At 36.7% G+C, this 20177-nt stretch overlaps 3 protein-coding genes across 5 annotated transcripts in view; all 3 read left to right on the top strand.

Moving 5' to 3' along the window:
• Positions 1-6364: 6364 nt before the first annotated feature.
• On the top strand, positions 6365-15475 carry tlx1 (T cell leukemia homeobox 1). 2 transcript variants are annotated; one of them, XM_079634477.1, is made up of 4 exons: positions 6365-8594; positions 10138-10676; positions 11639-11876; positions 12893-15475. In XM_079634477.1, the coding sequence occupies exons 2-4, from the start codon at positions 10199-10201 to the stop codon at positions 13101-13103; spliced, it is 927 nt and encodes a 308-aa protein (XP_079490603.1). In that variant the 5' UTR covers positions 6365-8594; positions 10138-10198; the 3' UTR covers positions 13104-15475. The 2 variants fall into 2 exon arrangements, with proteins under 2 accessions (XP_079490603.1, XP_079490604.1); XM_079634478.1 differs by lacking the exon at positions 6365-8594 and having other exon boundaries at positions 9611-10676; positions 11675-11876.
• Positions 15476-16364: 889 nt separating this feature from the next.
• On the top strand, positions 16365-18603 carry sdhaf4 (succinate dehydrogenase complex assembly factor 4). The gene is made up of 3 exons (XM_079634479.1): positions 16365-16590; positions 16940-17071; positions 17302-18603. Exons 1-3 carry the CDS (start codon positions 16512-16514, stop codon positions 17409-17411), a joined length of 321 nt encoding a protein of 106 aa, XP_079490605.1. The 5' UTR covers positions 16365-16511; the 3' UTR covers positions 17412-18603.
• Positions 18604-19185: 582 nt separating this feature from the next.
• The window catches only part of smap1 (small ArfGAP 1), a 105144-nt gene continuing 104152 nt past the window's right edge, over positions 19186-20177 (top strand). For both annotated transcript variants that reach the window (XM_079635038.1, XM_079635037.1), the window contains exon 1: positions 19186-19508. In XM_079635038.1, coding sequence (XP_079491164.1) covers positions 19391-19508 — 118 coding nt within the window. In that variant the 5' untranslated portion in view covers positions 19186-19390. The remainder of the gene's footprint in view (positions 19509-20177) is intronic.

Below are 20177 nucleotides of genomic sequence, written 5' to 3'. Positions count from 1 at the left end.
TTATAAAGCTAAATGTACTTATTTTTTTCATTTTTTTTTCATAATGTACGTTTACTGAGAACCAGCTTGTGGGTTACAATCTTATAAAGTTGCCGTGGCATTGATGATATTGTAGTGCTTCTTAAATTCAGTGGCATATTGGTTTGACTTTGCACAGGAGGTAGAACAGCCGAAAGAAACAACAAAAAAACAACAATAAGATGCAAGATGTTCAGATGTACTTTACTAAGAATGAGACTACAGTATGCCAGACATCAATATAACATCCATTTGAACTCTGTCCTCCACAGGATGTATTCTTGCAGTCTTTCTGACAGATGTCCCCTCGGTCTCATGCCCTATTACTCAACAGCATGGGCCTTTTCAGTCTTTATGTTTAAGTGACTTTCCATCATCATTTGGGGAAGTCCTGCTTACTCAGTAGAAGCTCTGTGACATTAGATGGTGAGAGACAGCCATTAAAAAGATGCTGCATATGTTTTGGATGCGTAGATGCCTGCTAGTGAGAATGGGGGCTAGTTGATACTGATTTTGTGGGGTATGTGGCGAAGTGTACCTTCCCTGTGCTTCCATCTGTCACACACTTTGACACTGAGATCTGTCTTAGAGAAGGCAAGACAATGAAAGACAATAATTAAACCTCCTTGGGAAGGTTGATACAGCACGGTGTGTGTGTTTGTGGGTGGGTGGGGGATTGGGGCTTGACACTTTCATTGTTGTCAGAAATGCAATATCCTGTCAGAGGCATGTGTTGGTGGCCAGTGTTGGCTTTAGATTATATTTTGCAGGGTATTTGAAAATGTTTATAGAAGTTAGGTTACCATCAATGACAATTTTACAATATTATTGTTGTTTTGTATTATTTATGCCATTGAATGTGAGCGGTTCCCTTAAAAAGCCATTCAAGCGAAGCTACCATTAATGCATATATAATCAGTGGAGCTGGGATAAACAAAAACAAATAATATATATATATATGGATTGTGTCCCTCTTGACAGCAAGTAATGTTCCTGGGTTCTTTATGTTCTGTTGAACAGAACGGTTTACCATAACTATCAAGGTTATTAGTGACCTGATCTGTTATAACAATTTTATTCATTGCTGCTAATACAAAAGTTTATGTTTTTATGATATTATTGCTCTTTTCCCTATTTTATCCAGTCTTTTAAATAAAAAACGTACTGACCCCAAACTTTTGAATGGTTGTTTGAGAAATGTATACTTTTTATTCAGCAAGGATAGATAAAATCGATCAAAAGTGACCCTAAAGACTTTTATTATGTTACTGTAATGTAACATTTATAATGTCATTGTTCTTTTGAACTTTCCATTCATAAAATAATCCTGAAAAAAATATATATCACCGGTTCCACAAAATAATTAACTATTTTCAACATTGATAATAATAAAGATTTTGTTTCTTGAGCAGCAAATCATCATATTATAATGATTTCTGAAGGATCATGTGACATTGAAGACTGGAGTAATGATGCTGAAAATTCTATAGGAATAAATTAATTAAAAAAACATTTAAATAGAAAACAGTTATTTTAAATTGTAATAATAATTCACATTACTGTTTTTACTGTATTTGTGATCAAATAAATACAGCCTTGGTGAGCATAAAATACTTCTTTCAAAAACATTAGAAAATCTTACCGACTCTAAACTTTTAAATGGTTGTCAATTTTTAAAGTTCATCCATCTCAAGATGCTTTTTTTTTATGCTACCCACATCTTATTTTTCACAAATCAAAGCTATCTGAGTTTCCTTCCAAATCTCCCATGTCCTATCATTTCTTTTTTTTTCTTTTTAAATGTTATGCATTTTAATTGTTTTAGCTAATTATCTTTCATGACTTATTTAAGGCTAGATAATGCAATCTTGTACAAATTCTTACTACTTCTCATGAGAATTGGTTAGACCTTAATCTCTGTCCAGCTGTATTATTGAGGACGCTATACACGTATATTGATATTGCTGAAATTGCTGATCAATCATGATGGCTAAATTGCTGCACTCCCCAAACAGTTTTATTTGTGTTTTTTTGTTACACTAACATTTTGTCACACTTTTGCAGCGTCAGCCCTGTAGTTTATTGCGAGCCGGAATGAAGCATTTCACTTCTGGCTTACTTTTCCCATCTCTCAATCTTGGTCCTGGCTCTGGCTATGGAGTCTCGTCAGTCTGTGACTGGGCCGGCCCGAGCCAAGGAGCATCTTGCAGAGGGTAATCCATCTCCATCACTTAAATGATTATCCCCATTAATCTGGTGTAAACTAATAAAGTCAACTGTGGCACTGCTTGCCTGAACTTCATTAAGTCTTTAGTACGTTTAATATGTCTTAATGTCCTCAGCTCTCCTGCTGCTGCAGATCACCTGGCATGCCGGTCCCCAGAGAGCCGCCTGAGAGATTGAGGCCATTTGTGCCATGTTTTGTTTCCTTTATTTTCCTCGCTCTCGTTTTTCGAGTGATATAGTGTCTGTTGGTATGACATACAAAGAGCTAGACGGAGGAAAGAAGGGTGGGAAAGAGGAAAAAAGAGAATGAGAGGAAGAGAAAGACATCAGTGCAGGAGATTTAATTTGCCCAGCCAGACCTCAGATGGGCCCCCGCAGTCAAGGGTTTAATTTGGCTTATCGCGTTATAAAAGACGACCCGGGCCCTGTAATCAATCATCGGCCTGTCAGCGGGAAAGGCAGTTGTTGTAAGCAAGTATGACTTCCCAACATGAGTCCGTTTTAATTGCTACCAAATTGACTGCTTTGTTGTTTTTTGGGGATGTACTAAAAGTTTGTTCAATTAAAGCCAACAAAAGCAGCTCATCATAATTATTGTTGTCCCCTGCCCTGCCCCCTTCTCTTCCGAGGGGGCCGCTGGCGGTGGTTACGCAGCTATCATGGGTCATGTTGACATGTGAATGAAAAGTGCGTTTCCCCCGTAAGGCCGACGAGTGGCGCCTGCGCAATGTTAGGACCTGACACTGTTTACTGGGCTGAAGGATGTCAAGCTGCCTCTGACCATTACCCAGCTAAAGGGAGCATAACTCTCTCCCGGCTTCTTCTTGACTAAATAAGTGCTATCTCCAATAAATAAAAAGTTAAAGTGCAAGATGAATGCATCTGTATTGCTTATGGATAGACATTTATGTGACCTAATTCATCATGTCACTGTTTTCTCTTTTCCAAGGTTGCAGTATGCCGCGAAAAATGTCTTTCCAGGATGAATGGCTGCTGTTTTTGGAAGTGTGTATTATTCAGGAAACAGAATCACAGAGGTATGTGAGAGTTTGAGCCACTGAATGCAAAAGCACAAAATTTCAGAAAGCACCACACATTGATTGTGGGATGGGAAAGAACGATTTTCCATAATCCCACAAGACCCAAGTTAGCACATGTCTACAGCTTTCCATTTTGCTTGGATGGAGTCATCAATATAATGTGCTCGGTTGCTGGCGCTCTGATATTTATGGCTTTCGTACTACAGAGTTGAGCCCCTGTGTCTGGTGGAGTGAACATGAATGAGATAAAGCTCAATATGAGATGATACTCAAGAGTGTTCACTAGAGAAACTTTTTACCATGAGTCAAACATGATTATAATTAACTGGCATATAAAAGTATAGCAACATTCAAGAACTGAATTTGAGGGGAGATTATTTGAACTTTTTTAAATATGTAACTTGTAAACATACTCAGCACATGCTCAAAGTTCTCTGTTCATGAGACAAAGAAGTGCAATAGCTTTCACTTTTTTTATAGATGAAAAAAATAAATAATATATATATATATATGAATAAATATGTCTTCTAAAGTTTGATGACTTTATATAACTGTTTTATGTCTAGGTTGATGGCTAAAAATCATCATCACTGGTTGTTTTCTCAAACCATGGCACAGTATACAACAAATCATGATCAACTTTGATTATATGGCCAGATTCTTTCTAAATCTCTTTTTTGGGCAATGTGGATAAATAAGTCTATTACTAAATGAGCTACACATAGAGATTTATGAAAATACGTGAGATTTATGATTCATAATGGAAGACAGCTTCCTTACCGTCCTTTCATGCCCAATTTCATCTACATAGGTCGGACATTTGTATGTTTAAATTTAAGTATGTTAGACAACTCCATTAACTGGTACCATATAAAGAAGAAAACTGTTCATTAATATTAATAGAATTGCCATGGAAGGTATTTCTTTATTCTGTTAAAATGTGTTAAACTACTGTTAAAATCTATTAATGGTACAATTATTTTTTGGCACATATAAATGTAGTAGTCTATGAGTTACGAAGGAAAGTGTAAAAATGTGTACAGATGCCCTCATTCACCATAATTGACTTCATGGAGCACTTTATGATTGAAACAGTTATTGAAGTTTTAGTCCCCTCTGTTTTGAGTTGTTGTGATAGCCCTCCTTAGATCTACCACCCTGAAAGAGTGCTTGTTTTCTTTTCTCCACCCAATTAGAGATGACCTTTGACCCCTGAGAGTGATGTCTGTCCTGCCGCGCTGTAAGGCTTAGATAAATGTCTCATATGCATTTCAGTCTGTTTTCTTTTCTGAGCCGTCTAATAGTCTGCGATTGAACTGTGAAAAATAAAAAGACATTCATAATTACTCCTTTAGCGCAAAGGTTTGACATTGACCCTTCCTTCAAAATTCCTTTAAAAAACAAAACTTTGATATTCATTGCGATGTATTCTGTCTATCTAAAGCTATAATATCATCATAAAGCACTTATGATGACATTAGAGCTTTAGATAGACAGAATACATCGCAAAGAATATCAACGTTTTTTTTTTTTTTTGAAGGAATTTTGAAGGAAGGGTCAATGTCAGTCTTAAATAAGGGGCTGTTTACTCAATGTTTTCAACTAAAAACATTTTCAATTATGTGTTTTGGCCGTTCATTTACACGACAACAGCGTCGGGCCTGAAATGCAAACTTTTAAATATACCAGTAGTTTAAAAGTGGAAGTTTTTGAAAATGGTACCATTATCGTCTCCATGTAAACTACAAAAACGCGAATTTGTGCAAACGCTAACGTCATGCGTATTACGTGTTCAGTCTATAGACGCGTAGTGTTTCTTTACATCGCCACCTACTGGCCTGGCTTGACCAATACAGGATTTTTAGTCGTTCTCGCATATCCGTGTGCACGGGAATCGTTTTGACAACATTGTCTGTTTGTATGCGAAAAGGACGAACTTGTCCGTACATCGTTGTCGTGTAAACGCACCGTCAGTGTATCAGCTGATGCCACATACCTTGCTGTTTGTGTGGGGGGTGGGGTATCATGGGAGATGCTAAGCTCTGGCCCACAGCCTCTTTCCGTCAAAGCAGATCATTAGGTGTGAGCTGAAGCCCCCGAGGCCTGTGCAGGCACCAGCTAGTCTGTGGCTGTGTTTCTGGCTTGTAGGTTTGGGCTGGTGGACCTGTTTGTTATGGTGTAGCAAGCTGCATAATTGGGACAAGGGGAGAGGGAACAAGGAGGAAAAGATAAACAGAAAAACAGCCTACCTGTTGAAGGCACCGTGTGATGACAGATTATGATGCCCCTGGTTGCCTCTCGTGCTGCGCTGTTGATAATAAAGGAAATTAATGGCATTGTTTGGATAACTCCCTGATCTTTCAACATTTCGATACATATACATGTAGATATCGCAGTCAGGGATTTAATGAAAAAATATTGCCTGCTTTTCCCGCAATGTGATCATGAATATATGTATGAAAATCTCTTTATGTATTCAGAGTAGATGCTGCAGTGTTTGGAATATAATGAAGATAATGAAAAAGAAAAATTAGGTCACATATAATATGTAACTTTGATTAATGATGCCCTCCCTGCTTATTGTAAAATTGCTGGATTAATATATATTCTTTTCCCACATGCTTTTCCCTCTCCTGTGCTCATTTCTTTATTCTTCCTCCTTTTTAAAAACACACTAATTTTCTACTTTCTCTTCAGTTTTTCTCTATAATGCTTTCTTCTTTCATTTATCTTTTTTTTTTATTTTATAAAATATGTTTAAGTATTTAAAGGGATAGCTCACCCAAAAGTGAATATATTGAAAATATTTGGTCAAATTAAAATATTTTTGAAACATTAAATGTAAATATTAAAAACATTAAATGTAAATATTTTGAAATCCTGTTTTATTCTATACAATGAATGTCAATGGGGTATCAAACAATGAATGATTTTCATTGTAGAAACTAAAACAAATCTTTTCAGAATCTTTTCTCTCGTGTTTTCTCTGTAAAGAAATCCATACAGATTTAGAATAACATGAGGGTGAGTAAATAACAGAATTTAAATTTTTGGGTGAACTATCCCTTTAACTATAGGCCACATTTTTATCTGTTGAGGTAATATGAAACAGTTCAAATCATACAAGAGGGAGACATCTGATGTTTTTATAATCAAAATATGCTTAGTTACTATGGATATTCACTTTGGCAAGCAGCTAATGGTACAGACTGACTTCTAGAGAAGAGGTTTTTTTTCTGTTTGGTCCGTGGAGCTTGGGAGGGGGAGCAATAGTGTTGATCTCACACGTAATGACCAGTAGCTGGTGGGATGAGTCCATCCATCTCTGTGAAGTAAACAGGTCCCAGCTGGGCTACTGCGTTCAGGATGGAAAGGGAAGTGAGGCCGGCTTCAACAGCCTCCCTTAAATAAAACGGGCGACAGGATGCACCCACACTCAAGAGGACAGACGCACCATCCAGTGACTTCCGCTGTCATGGGTGTCAAGTCCACTATTAGACCGCAGAGTGAATCCACATGGTGCCTGCCGTATGAAATGAGACTTCCCATGTGTTTGTGGGAGTGGGGATTCAAACAATAAATCTGTACTCCAATTCAACCTGTGAGCGATCTGTACGCCTCCAGCAATACGCATTATGAAGGGCTGCGTTTACTAGTTTGTAAGTCGTGTTGTTATATAAGATTGAGTGTGAAAGTGGTCAAACGGGAAAACGGACGAGATGGTTTGTATTTTAAGAGACAACATATAATCTCCAACATAACTTTTGTTGTAATACTAAATGGCACAGTAGCTAAATTTACCTTAATGATTAATGATATAGCTTTGCCAAGGTATTGCACACACAAATTGCATTGTTGTATTACCAACAACACGTATAATATACATCCAAAGATTTTGCAGAAATTATTATTGATTAGCTGTGATAATGATTTAATAACCTCATTAAAGAACATTGTTGTTATTTGATGAAAGACGTCATATTATATGTCTGAACAGAGTCATAACATAACCTTGTTTTGACTTCTTAAATTTGGTGTAGTGGCAAACAACCAGTTTAATAATTTGCCTTATTCACTTGCAAATTACCGTATAGGTCAACGTTAGTCAAGTTATCCTCTCATTGCAAAAGCATTTAGTTTCTAACTTGACTGTAAGAAATATTGTAATGATGGGCAATTTGTCAAAAAATTGTTCATACTATGTTTTGACAGACACATTATCCAGTAAAACAAGTCATTAGCATGGGAGACACAACAAGTTAATGGATGTCCTGTCCCTCAGCACCTCAGCAACTGATCTGGACAATTGTAAACCGGTGCTTGGTCATCATTCCAGTTTGCTTTCAGCAGACATATTCTGTCTCATCTTAGTGCGGCACCTTTCACATTTAAAAGAGGCCATACACTTTGCTTGCACACTCCCTCGAGGAGCTGTCTTGGCTTATACCATCATTTCAAATCATAGATCAAAAACCAGAGGAACCATATTTTGAGAAAGAAAGCTTTTTGTTGCTTATTTGTTTTAGATGTATTTAAAAGTTTTATGGTGTACATGTATTTTCATCTGGTTTATATAATGCATGCTTTTTCCTCGTATTTCCTTTTTAACAATACATGGCCAAAAAAAGAAAAGAAAATCCCAGTCCCTTCCCCTTTGACATAATGCATTAAGAAGCTGTATTTGCTGAGTTCATCAATCTATTTCAGAGGTTAAAGACAGTGAACCTGACATTTTGTCCTCCAAAAATAAAAGCCCATTTCCCTTATCACAGAACTGAGAACTGTAGCTCAGTGGGCCTACATGTTAGTGAGATTCAAATATCCAACGAATAGCTGCTTAATAGATTACTTAATAGAGGACTCCATGAGACACTTTTGACATCAATGAGAATTTATTTTGGTCATGCTGTTTTATGTTAGAAGTATAACCTTCAGGCATTTCTCAAAAGATGAATTCCAATACAGAATATATATTTACATATATCTGTCTCTGTAATTGTATTTCAGATGTACAGCTATAGTGAGCTAAATGAAAAACCAATCTGATGCTGCTACATTTCTGTTTTTATTTTTTAGAAGGATGCTGTTGCAGATATATGTGCAGATATAATATTTTGAATATAGGAACATTACTTAAATATGAGGTGTAAATGAAGCCGGGCTAAATTGTTTTCATGTCTTGGTGAGAGTGCTGCTGCATGAATGTAGATGTACTTGAAGCTGTCAGCAGCAGGGCTGTGCGCTCAGAGATGCAGCTGATGGAAGTGGCGCCAGTGAGCGCCGATGGATCAGATGTCGAGCATTACACAGGTAGACTGACGCACCACAGACAGTTCGAACGTGCTGGTGAATCGGGAAGAAACTAGGGCTCACGTGATGCTGGGGGTCTTCTCTGAGGAAGCCAAAATTATATATATAATTATATATATAGAATATATATAAGGAAAGAAAGACAACCTCAACAAATCTCACACCAAAATATAATGACACATTTCTTTAAAATACAATTTCTAAATTGCTTTCAAATGCTATCTATCTGGCAATTCAAAGAAAGAATTGTGACAGACGGCTTAAATTTAAATAATTTCGATTCCAGTCACATTCGTTTGCACCAGAGGAATGAAGTGTACGCGCAATAAATGACACTTTTCAAGTGGACCTTGATAATACTGGGCTATAATAATCACAAACATTTATCGTCCCAAATGATCCACTTAACTTTTTTTATGTAAGGGAAATCAATCGTTTACCAGATGCAGTGCATATTAATGATGTATTTTAAGCACCGGCACACTTAAAAGTTATAATTAAGTTTAAAGAAAAAAAGAAGACAATTTTAGCGAAAATATAGGCCTACACCATTGTACTTCATTAAACATTCATGTTGGTCATTTGGCCAGCATTAATCTGGAGGCTGGAGCCCCATCAAATATTAATACTTAAATGCATCTAATACGTTAAATAATCACCTCCTTTCTTCCAGAATGAATCGATAACCTGAAAGTGTTTGCTTTCCGTCTAATAGCCTGTCGCTTATTTATTTTGTTATTGTCTGATTTAGAAATATTAATGCAAAATAAAATGAATAATTAAAACATAAGTTAACACACGAACACACTGCAACGGATCAATGCATATTGCCAAATGAATGTGAATAAATAAATTCTGTCGTGACTAACATTTAAAATAAATAATTTAAAGTCTGAAAACAATTTCATCCAGAATTTCCTTATTTCCTTATCTTGCTGCAATCTAAATAATCATACATTTTTGAGGAATAAGACAATTAATCAGATATGTCAGAATGATTGTGTGAGATGTATGTTGTGTGATTTATCTGTCTTTAAAATACTGATAAACCATTGTGATTAATTTGAAATCTAAGAGTTCATGGTGGCGAAATATTGATCTGTTGTGAAAGGGACTCTTCGCAAGTATTAAAAGTATCCAATGATAACATTTCTCAACTATATAGACTGCATAGCCAATGTAATTTAGGCTAAATGTTTGTTTCTTTTCATGTGTGTGTTGGTGTTTTTTTAAATCGCCTGTTTTTTGGTTTAATAAATCTCTTTTGAGTTACCCTGCATGTGCTGAAGAGGGAATTCCAGTGAGTTTCATTGAACTGAATCGTCGTGGATTCTTTAACCAATTGGGTCTCTCACCCCAGAATTGGAGGCTTAATTTTACCCAGCCTCTTTGGCATTTTGATTGATGTTGCCGTGGCTCCATCCGGCAGGCTATAGCTATAAGGGTAAAGGGAGGCAGTAAAAAAGACAATCGTCGAGTTCAGTCTTTCTCACACATGCAGTCAACGCTAGATAACGACAAACTGGACTAAACTGCGTTTTAGTTGCTGTATGATAACTGGGGTGACGTGGAGGATCCTGTAGGAGCGCGCGCCTCTCCACACCATGGATCATATGGGAGCGCATCTCCACCAGACGCACGCAGACACCATCAGTTTTGGGATCGATCAGATTCTTAACAATGCAGACCAGGGGAGCTGCATGATCTCCAACCCCAGAATGCAGGACATGGACTACGGTTTGGGCTGCATAGTCAGCACAGCCTACAATACCATGACTGGCAACTACGGCGTCAATAACTCGGGTGGATACAATGGGAACTCGTGCAGCGTTGGTTCCCTCAACGGCTCGTACAACATGAACTTGGGCGCGAATGTTAATGGAAACTGCCTTAATTCTTCGGGAGTGATCCGAGTTCCAGCGCACCGGCCGCTGAGCAGCGTTCACTCGTCCATTCCCACCAGCGCTACCACGGTGCCAAGTATGGGAAGTATGGGAAGCATGGGCACCATTAACAATCTCACGGGATTAACGTTTCCATGGATGGAGAGTAACAGGAGATATACCAAAGAGAGATTTACAGGTAACAGAAATCACTCTGAAATCGCAGTGGTGTATAGGCTATGCTTCAAATGATTTTTTCGCTTTTACTCGAAAATTCGCTGTAAAATGTTTTCATCATGTTGTAACAATATCAGTAGCCTAATAAAAAATATATATATACACGTATTGCAGTTTGTAACTGTCACAACTTTTTCTTAACATTTTAAAGAAGCAATTAGGCTAATGCATGATTTGATCACGCAGCAAATTCACGGATTAATATAATTTATAATGACTTCATTGTCCCTCAATTCAATTTTAACTATATTTCTGAAAACAATGACATTTAGAACTTTCGATATAAAAATAGGCCTACTCGATATAAAGTTTAGTAAGTAGGCTACTGGTCTCGCGAATTAATACACGAGCATTTCTACAAATATTATCAACTATTGCAAATGTAATGCAATAGGCCACAGAAAAATTAATATCCACAAATTGTTTCCCCTAAGGGGACGTAACAATAGTCAATATAAATGTGCCAATAGTCGAGGCTAATGTTGATTTATAATGCCCGTAAATATTATACATGGCCATTATTGTTTTAGCATTATTATGTTAAATAATTACATGGTGAAAATGTGCAGTTGTTACATTGAGCTATTGATTTAACCCTCTTTGATTCAGGAAAATTAAATAATTATATTTTTGATCCTGATAAAATCACTTAGCCAATTTAAATGAGGCACACATTTTTTGTTTAACATTTTTACAGTGTTTTTTATATTTAACACACGTCGTCATGAGGAAATGCCAAAAAAGATAGGCTATCCCTGTCTGCTTGCTTGGCGGAACTTATTCGATATATTTCGAGATTGTTGCATGTTTTTTTAAAGGACAAAAGTCGCCTTTCTCCTCTGGAAGTCTCATTTGCTTCTCACTGCTTGGCTCTGGCGTTTTGCTGATTTCTTCCGCTTGCTTTCAATCTGTCTCTCAATATAGTGGCCCTCTCACCGTTCACTGTAACACGCCGTATAGGTCACCCGTATCAGAACCGAACCCCTCCGAAGAAGAAGAAGCCCCGGACGTCGTTCACGCGCCTCCAGATCTGTGAGCTGGAGAAACGCTTCCACCGCCAGAAGTATCTGGCGTCAGCTGAGAGGGCAGCCTTAGCGAAAGCACTTAAAATGACTGATGCGCAGGTCAAAACATGGTTCCAGAACAGAAGAACGAAATGGAGGTGAGCTTTTGTGATCTAATCATGGTTTTACACTCGCATGTAGTGCATTCTTTTTCGTCTAACCACTAAACTCAGTTGAGTATTTTGTTTTTAAAGCAGCCTACTCCATGAGGTCAGCTGGGTCAGTTCCATAATGCATTCCATAGGTGGTTTGTAAGGCCTATGCAGTTCACTCAATATCAAAGCAATCCAATCAGTACATCAGTAAATATTGAATTTGATCCATTTAAATTTGAATGATCAATGACAATTGAATGTGTCTTTTTTTCTTGAATGTGTTCTTTTTTTCCTAATGCATTTTTTACTCCAGCTCTTACTAGCCTAAATTATACATTCTGTTAGAACTTCATAGAAACAGACCTGAAAATGACAAAAATTATGCTCTGATTTTGTAACCAAATGTTGCTCTAATGACTAATTTGTGTTAGGATGGTAATTAACTGCTGCTGAAGCTGGATAATTGTTGTTATGATGATTTCATAGGCTATAACAAAAATTATTTAATATTTAATAAAATATTATAACATGCAAAATAAATCGTATTGTGATTTGGCTAAATAAGCGTTCGACACTGACATCTGAGAACCTGAAATGTAATTTATATTGAATGATATTTATATTATATAAAATATTTATACATTTTCGATTAATATAATCATATAGGCCTGAAATATGCATAGCCTTAAACAATTGAATTCTGCTTTATTTTAAACTATAAGCTTTCCATGCACATAATTTGAGTGAATTAATGACAAAAAATGATGTGCTTATGGGAACGTTTATGGATAAAGAAATAAAAGGGTGCGATTGACACCATGTAAGGACTGTCAGAATTATTTTGGGAAATCCACTATGAGGTATGGGCCTAATTATATTAAGGGTGATATATAGGCTAGCCTGTATATTGTATTCTTTGTTATGATCCTATGTTCGTATTCTTTGGTTAAATTGACAATTTAGCCAAGCACATACTAAAACAGCTTTAATAATGACTCCTGTGATCCACATCCACACAGGCGGCAGACAGCAGAGGAGAGAGAAGCAGAGCGACAACAAGCGAACCGAATTCTTATGCAACTTCAGCAAGAAGCTTTTCAGAAGACTATAAACCAACCTGTTACTCCGGACCCAATCTGCCTTCACAACAGCTCTCTGTTCGCACTTCAGAACCTCCAGCCCTGGACTGAGAACACGGGGAAAATCAGCAGCGTTCCCAACACTGATTGAGATGGGCAGACTTTTATAGACGTGGGATGTACAGAGGAATATCTCAACATCAGATTGCTTTCTTCTTTTTAATGTACAATTAGTCTTTCATTTGTAATATGCAACTTGTAAAAAAAAGAGTAGGCTACTTGATGCTCCCCGTTACAGTCGTGCAGAATAATCTGTTTTTTTTTAAATAATTTTATCTTTTCGTTTTCAAAATGCAACGGAGAATATGCAAAAACATATCATATTTCGTACCTCAAACCTTAATTTTTTTTATTTGTATATTTCCAATAGCATAAGGTTTGTGGTGACACGTTTATAACTTTTAGCTATTAATAAGTCTCAAAAGATTATAAATAAAATAGGCTAACACAAAGAAACGAACGTACGAATCTTCGTAAAATTATGGGCTCCCAAAAGCATATAGCCTAGGCCTAATTTAGGCCTGCTATAAACATTTTTAACTTTGCGCAAAATTATAACTAAACTTAATAGAAGCCGTATCAAATTATCTTGCAAAGCTACATTATCCACTACATAAATTATTACTGACCAAATGAAAACATCGTGACAGCTAAACATATATTGGCCACATTGCCCAGAGTCAGAATCTTGCGCAATGCATTATGAAAGCACGAAAAAAGCAGACCACTGCTTGATTGGTGAATATCGCAACCTCTCTGTTGTAGCCTATAGCCTGGAAATACGTTAAGCATCGTTCGATTAACAGGCTATCCTTGTTGTCATTGCCAGGATTAGACACAGATACCATGAAGAACTTGCACCTCTTTACTCACAAACGAGTGAAAACGAAAGAGTCCTTGCTGACGGTGATTAAACCATAGATAGTGTAGGGGTGAATTCAGGTTGTGAGTGGGACACTTTTGCCATTAGATGACTTGGAAAAGGTGTCCCAATCAACCTAATTCACCATATGTCGACTTGATGAAAAAGACCCCGACTTTAGCGTGTAAAGGGTGCTCTAATGTGCACTTTTGCGAAAAGCATGTAAAAACAACGAACGTTCACTTAGGCTTCTTGGAGGAATGCAAATAGCTAAGGCCAATCAAGATTCTCACTATTTGAACGAACGGTTTCCAATTGTAATCAGCTAGCTGATGAACATAATTTTATGAACAAAGTGTTACCAATTTATTTTTAGATGCTATCTTTTTCTCTCTCCATAATTGTAATATACGCTTGCATAGAGGGATTGCATTTTTGCACGTTTGTTAACACTTTCAACAAATTCGTCATGTTAAACATTACAGGAAAAAATGGGCCCATATGAGTCTACATTAATAGGCCGGCTTTCATTCTTTATGCTTGTGATAACTAAGTGAGACTTATTTTCTTCACCATAGCATATGGTTAAGACGGAAGCGTGATATGGCCTAAATTAAAGCACTTGATATGCAGAAATATGTTGCAACTTTCCAGAAAAAAAAAATCGTTGTCAAATATGTAATTCTTTTAACATTATTTGTAGTGCATTTATGTTTTTAGCTTTCTGGATATGTTCTCGAGAATCTGCAGAAGCAGCCATTTATTTTGTTCAAATAGGCTCCAACTGGCAACTAGACTAGCCTACTGATACAAATGAACGCCGAAATATCATGCAATGTTCAGTAGCCTAACACCTGTAGCTACATGTCTAGGCTACATTTTACGCATCCAACAGTTTCTCAAAGGCATCCACTTGGTAGTAGGCTACTGTATGCTTATTCTTTTATATTGAAATATAAGCTTGTGAAATATTTTTATTTGTCCTTTATTTTCTTCGAAGATGGCGTGACCTATAAAATCTATATTTTATTATAGCTTGATATGAATTAAATATCTGTCATGTCTCAGCCTGGGTCTTTCTAACTGTTCGATTTGTTTAGCGCTTCTTGTTGAGTAACCATAGCAACACCTCACAGCGCTTGTCATTTTGTGGATAGAGAGATGAATCTCTCATCAAAGTGAATGACAGATTTGGTTGCATGATAAATGTGTCTTGGAGAATAGAGAGTGCATAGGCTATGTGTGTTTGTGATATTGACGATGTGCAGATGTGATGGTGTTTCTGAAACGAAGCAGAAGCTTATCCAATAGGCCTAACGTCACGTTTCATCATCTCTTCCGAAATCGCATAATGTGTCGCTTAAAACCTTCCAGAATGTTAAGAGATGGAAGTCATTTAGCACAGAAACATGGGACAATTAACTAGTAGGCTAGGTAACTACGGTAAAATATATAATTCATACCACGTGGTGGGCTGGAAATAATGACAGGCGATGAGAGTTTAACTATAGGCCCACTTTAACATATAAAGATGGCTATAGGCTATATTCCTTATAATGATAATTAAATTGATTTTTTTTTTTTTTTATGTGACGTCCCCGCGTACGTATCTCAATTTACTGGCAGCATTTATTGGAGACCTTGCGCAAATATATCCGTAACGATTTGTTGCTATTTGGGAAGCAAACAAATGTGTTGCTATAAGATAACCTAAAGTTGACACCCATGAACGCCTATATTCTCCCAAGGCTACAAAAGCTATGCCAAATATGGTAAATACTTAGACATGTAGGCTATTAGAACCAAATGCTATAGTGCACTTTCCGCAATGTCCAATTGTTAGAAGTTATGAAGATATATAGCCTATAGCCTACATTGACTAGGGTTCGTTTAGATTCACGTATTATTTTAATATTGTAATGTAGGCTTCTAGGCGCAGGCTAATGTATAATAGTGATATGTAGGCTAATTGATATGGAAATTACAATTAGGTAGGCGTAGGCTAAAAGAAAATCGATTATTTTGTATTATTTTTATGTGGGTACATGAAATAGCTTGTCAATTTCAAAACAGTTGCAGATTTGATTCAAAGTAGCAGAACGTTTTTGTTTTCACAAAAAACAACTTTTTGTAGGCTACAACGCAATTAAAGGGATAGGTAATTCACTCAAAAATACAAATTGTATCACTTTAAGAAAAAAAGGGCGTAACATTACATCATATAATTTTACTTTATACGATTCATAAAATGTCCATGTTTGTAGCTATCTTTTGCAATCAGACCTTAAAAACTGTTTAATAGCTGGGTACCATCACAAAAGGTAATTTTGTACTTTTTGAGTAAGCTATGTTTTGTAACATCAATGGTAATTAATTTCCCTGTCTCACAGGAATTATTGTACCGGTATTATCTCGTAGTATCGCTTTGAGGGAAAAATGCATGCAAAGCAGATACAAATGTGGATAAAATTAGATTCTGCACTTCTTTAGCGCCGCCTCCACCATTTCGAATGTGTTTAGTGTCCCTAAAAGATGACGCAAGACACGTCATATTTCGTCGTCTAAATATCCTTCAGTTGTGTAATTTTCTGCAGCGACAAGGGAAACGTTCACAAGGAGTACAGCATTTAACGCAAGATGCCTCTTTTACGTGTTTGCTTTTCGACAGCTAGAGGTTTTGTCAAGAGAGGATTGGTTTTACAGTCGACTTATCCTGGTGAGTGTTTATTTGGATGCTTGGTTGCCCAATATGCCTCTAATTGTTGCTACTTACTTATGTCACATTAATCTATATAATTTTCAACCTTCTTTATATTGATTACTGAGAATCGTTTTGGAGTCTTACTGCACCCACACACCGGACGCGAATAGCGCGTCAGGCGCGAGTGATTTCAATGTTAAGTCAATGCAAAGACGCGTTACACGCGTTTTACGCGCGTAACGCGTCTTTGCATTGACTTAACATTGAAATGACTCGCGCCTGACGCGCTATTCGCGTCCGGTGTGAACGCACCATTACGACCAGCGACATATTTGATGAAATGTTGCACTGCTGTCCCCTACAGCATATAATAGGACAGCAGGATATGCATCTGGTGGGGTGACCAAAGATAAAGAACCTTTAAAGAAAGCAAAAACGCCCCAAGGACGCTTTGACATGGACGAAAATGAGTCCAGAGCTAAAGATGTCCTTAAAAGTAAGAACACACGTCATCTCTGTTATACAGTTATATTATAATCGTTGAATAAATTGCATAAAGGACAGAGAGCATCTATAAAAAAGGATAGGAACTGTATCTTTCTTTCTTTCCAAAAATTACATGTGTCTCTATTTTACGGATGCTTTAAATCAGATGACATATTTAAAGTGTAAAATTAATTATGACACAAAACGTTTGTTTAATTGGTTTAATTTCTCCTTTAACAGGATTTCCAGATGATGTGAATCCAGAAACTAAGGAGAAAGGTGGCCCCAGAGGCCCTGAACCTACACGATATGGTGACTGGGAAAGGAAGGGTCGTTGTATTGATTTTTAGATGTGGCCTGATAAAATACTTCGATTTATTTATTTGACCATTTGAGTCATTTGAACGTAATCACTAATTCTGTATACAGATATAAATTAGAGAATTTCTGAACCATAAATTATGTACGTCTCCCCTGATTGTATGGGCCTGCTATGTAGTAGTATGTAAGTGTGCAAAAGTAATAACTACTTAAATGGATCTGTGTAGTCTTTAATTGGCATTTTGACAAGAATCTATATGTGTGTGTGTGTATATATATTATGGGTGCAAGGATTCGATACATATCACGATAAGATATTATTGCGATTCTCCAAGACATGGTAAAAGGTTAACAAAAAATGTACTGATGATTAAAATGCTACATTTGATATTACATTGTGGGTGTAAATGAATAGACTTGGACTTGGTGTTGGTAACCCAATGCACAGGACAATGGTGACACCAGGATAGAAATAATCATTATTCTGAAGCTGAAAATACAACATTATTTTAAATGAATATGCTTGAACTCCATCACTGACTAGATATATTTAAAATAATGTAGGCAACTTTTTACAAACATATAATACCCAAATAACTATATATATATATATATATATATATATATATATATATATATATATATATATATATATAACTCTGAAAACTTTTTTCTTACACAGTAATTTGATTTTGGGTGAACTTTCCACAACACGATATTATCATTATCCACAATACATATTGTTGCATTTTTGTATTGCGATATATTGTGACACGATATATTGTTACACCACATATGAAAGAGGGTAACACAGTGTCCAAATGGTCTCTTTGAAGAATAAATATATTAAACCATAAAATGTAATAATTTATTTTGTCACATTTCAAACATTCATAGAAAGTTTTGTCACAAGGACATGTACTGTATGTGTTTAGTATCAAGTAATTAGTCAGTTTTATTTTGTGAAAATAATATATTGTTTCCCTGCGTATCTGCACATTGATTGTTATAGCTATGGGCAGTACCATATCAGCCTTTAAGCAGAGAGGGGTTAAAAGTATAATCAGGGCACAGCAGCAAAGCTGGGAGGGACAGCCTGATCAGCGTTTAAATTAACATCTAATAACTCTGCAAAGACTGCACAACTGAACATTGGTAGTTTGAATGATATGTTGCAGCCAGGGGATTCAAAGCACAATTCAACAAATAAATTATACTTTGCTGTCCCATGTGTTTTATCTTTTTATTTTGTGTTTCTATGACTTTTGTTGAGATACATATTACAGATTGTTGATAAACTATTCTCTAAAATAGGGGTTTTGGTCATTATTAAAGGTCTTATTAGATTGTATTCAAATATTAAAATCATACAGCAATGCCATAATTTTAACGAGATTCTCCAATGTATTTTTTATTTGATATGTTTTTTTTTCTAGGTAATTTTTATGTTTTTTTAAAGTTACCTTATAGCAAGCTTATAGTTAATAGTTTTTTCCGAAGTAAACGATAGTCTATTTATCAGATTTGAAACAAATGACAACATTCTACGTTACCTTAGCAATGATTCATACATAATCATAACTCCACCTTTAGCGTCAAACCGGCTGCCCAACCTTCCTACATACACATACGTCAACAATGACACAAAAGTCACAGTGGCCTAAAAATTTGGATTTCACAAAGCAAAGATTTGACTTTAAAAATTACATAAAAATAATATTTCACTTAAATTTCATTAAATGGTCTCCCGGTTCCCCATTCACTGTATTTTAAAGCTATTTTAATCATCCCACTGTATTTCGTCTTAGTTTCCGCTTCCGGTCAGTTCCTCCAATCGGCCATATTCCACCGCTCAGTCTCAACCCAGTCGCCGCTCTGTTGCCGTCAGCCCATCACAGTTTTATTTCACAAGGGATGGTCTTCCATTTATAACGATCCAAGTGAACAGAGTGAATCGGGGGAAAGACCGGTGATTTTATCCAGAGACGTTGACAGAAAACGGTCCGAGATGACGACTCGATCGGAGAGGGAAAAGGCTCAGAAACTGAACGAGCAGCATCAGGCCATTCTGTCCAAAATGCTGAGAGAGGATGATAACAAGTACTGCGCCGACTGCGAAGCCAAAGGTGAGATAATCTGATAAAAAAAATCCACCATTCCTTACAATTCGCGTTTGATGTTTTGATCACCTGTACGCGGCAGGAGTCTTGTTGAACAGCCCGTTCAGGTTTCTCATGCTTCACGGTCCTGAGTCACCCGGAGCAAAAAAGGCCATATCTGTGTGTCAAAAGCTGCCTATTTTGACAGCATATCTCATATGAATTGAATGATGCCCAGACCCTGACGGCTCATTGTGCTTATATCCGGCGAATCACTATTCAGCCATGCGTCTTTGACCAAAACCATTACTAATGCATGAATGGAAAACCAGCCTGGAGTTGAACTAATCAGAAGGTCTGATACTGTCAGCCTGACGTTTCATATTCAGGTGGTGCTATATAGGAGAGATTAACCTATGTATGTGTACCGGCTTTGATGATGATGACACAGATGATCACTGTTCCACATATCCACCTGTTTCATAATGGTTCACCTTAGTACAGTGCATAGTAGCTATTATGTGTCCACAGGGACTATGTAGCCAAAAGTGATACTTGACCATTAAGCACAAGTGAAGTGAAAGTGTTTTTTTGTTCATGGTCATATATCAATATCTTTCTTCAGATTGTAACCAGGCGACTGTAACCATAATAGCTGTTTACGTGGGTGGTCTCGCTGTGTTTTAGTATAGGTGT

Source organism: Phoxinus phoxinus (assembly GCF_949152265.1).
Source record: "Phoxinus phoxinus genome assembly, chromosome: 14".
NCBI lineage: Eukaryota > Metazoa > Chordata > Actinopteri > Cypriniformes > Leuciscidae > Phoxinus > Phoxinus phoxinus.
Note: the sequence above shows the minus strand (reverse complement) of the source record. Positions and strands in the feature narration are given on the sequence as shown.

What these genes read in the sequence shown, in the direction of transcription:
- tlx1 (XM_079634477.1), top strand. Translation starts at nt 10,199, where the DNA reads ATGGATCATATGGGAGCGCATCTCCACCAGACGCACGCAGACACCATC. An exon ending in TACCAAAGAGAGATTTACAG is followed by an intron (nt 10,677 to 11,638) that starts GTAACAGAAATC and finishes CTCTCAATATAG; the next exon opens with TGGCCCTCTCACCGTTCACT. An exon ending in AACAGAAGAACGAAATGGAG is followed by an intron (nt 11,877 to 12,892) that starts GTGAGCTTTTGT and finishes ACATCCACACAG; the next exon opens with GCGGCAGACAGCAGAGGAGA.
- sdhaf4 (XM_079634479.1), top strand. Translation starts at nt 16,512, where the DNA reads ATGCCTCTTTTACGTGTTTGCTTTTCGACAGCTAGAGGTTTTGTCAAG. An exon ending in TTTACAGTCGACTTATCCTG is followed by an intron (nt 16,591 to 16,939) that starts GTGAGTGTTTAT and finishes TGTCCCCTACAG; the next exon opens with CATATAATAGGACAGCAGGA. An exon ending in AGCTAAAGATGTCCTTAAAA is followed by an intron (nt 17,072 to 17,301) that starts GTAAGAACACAC and finishes CTCCTTTAACAG; the next exon opens with GATTTCCAGATGATGTGAAT.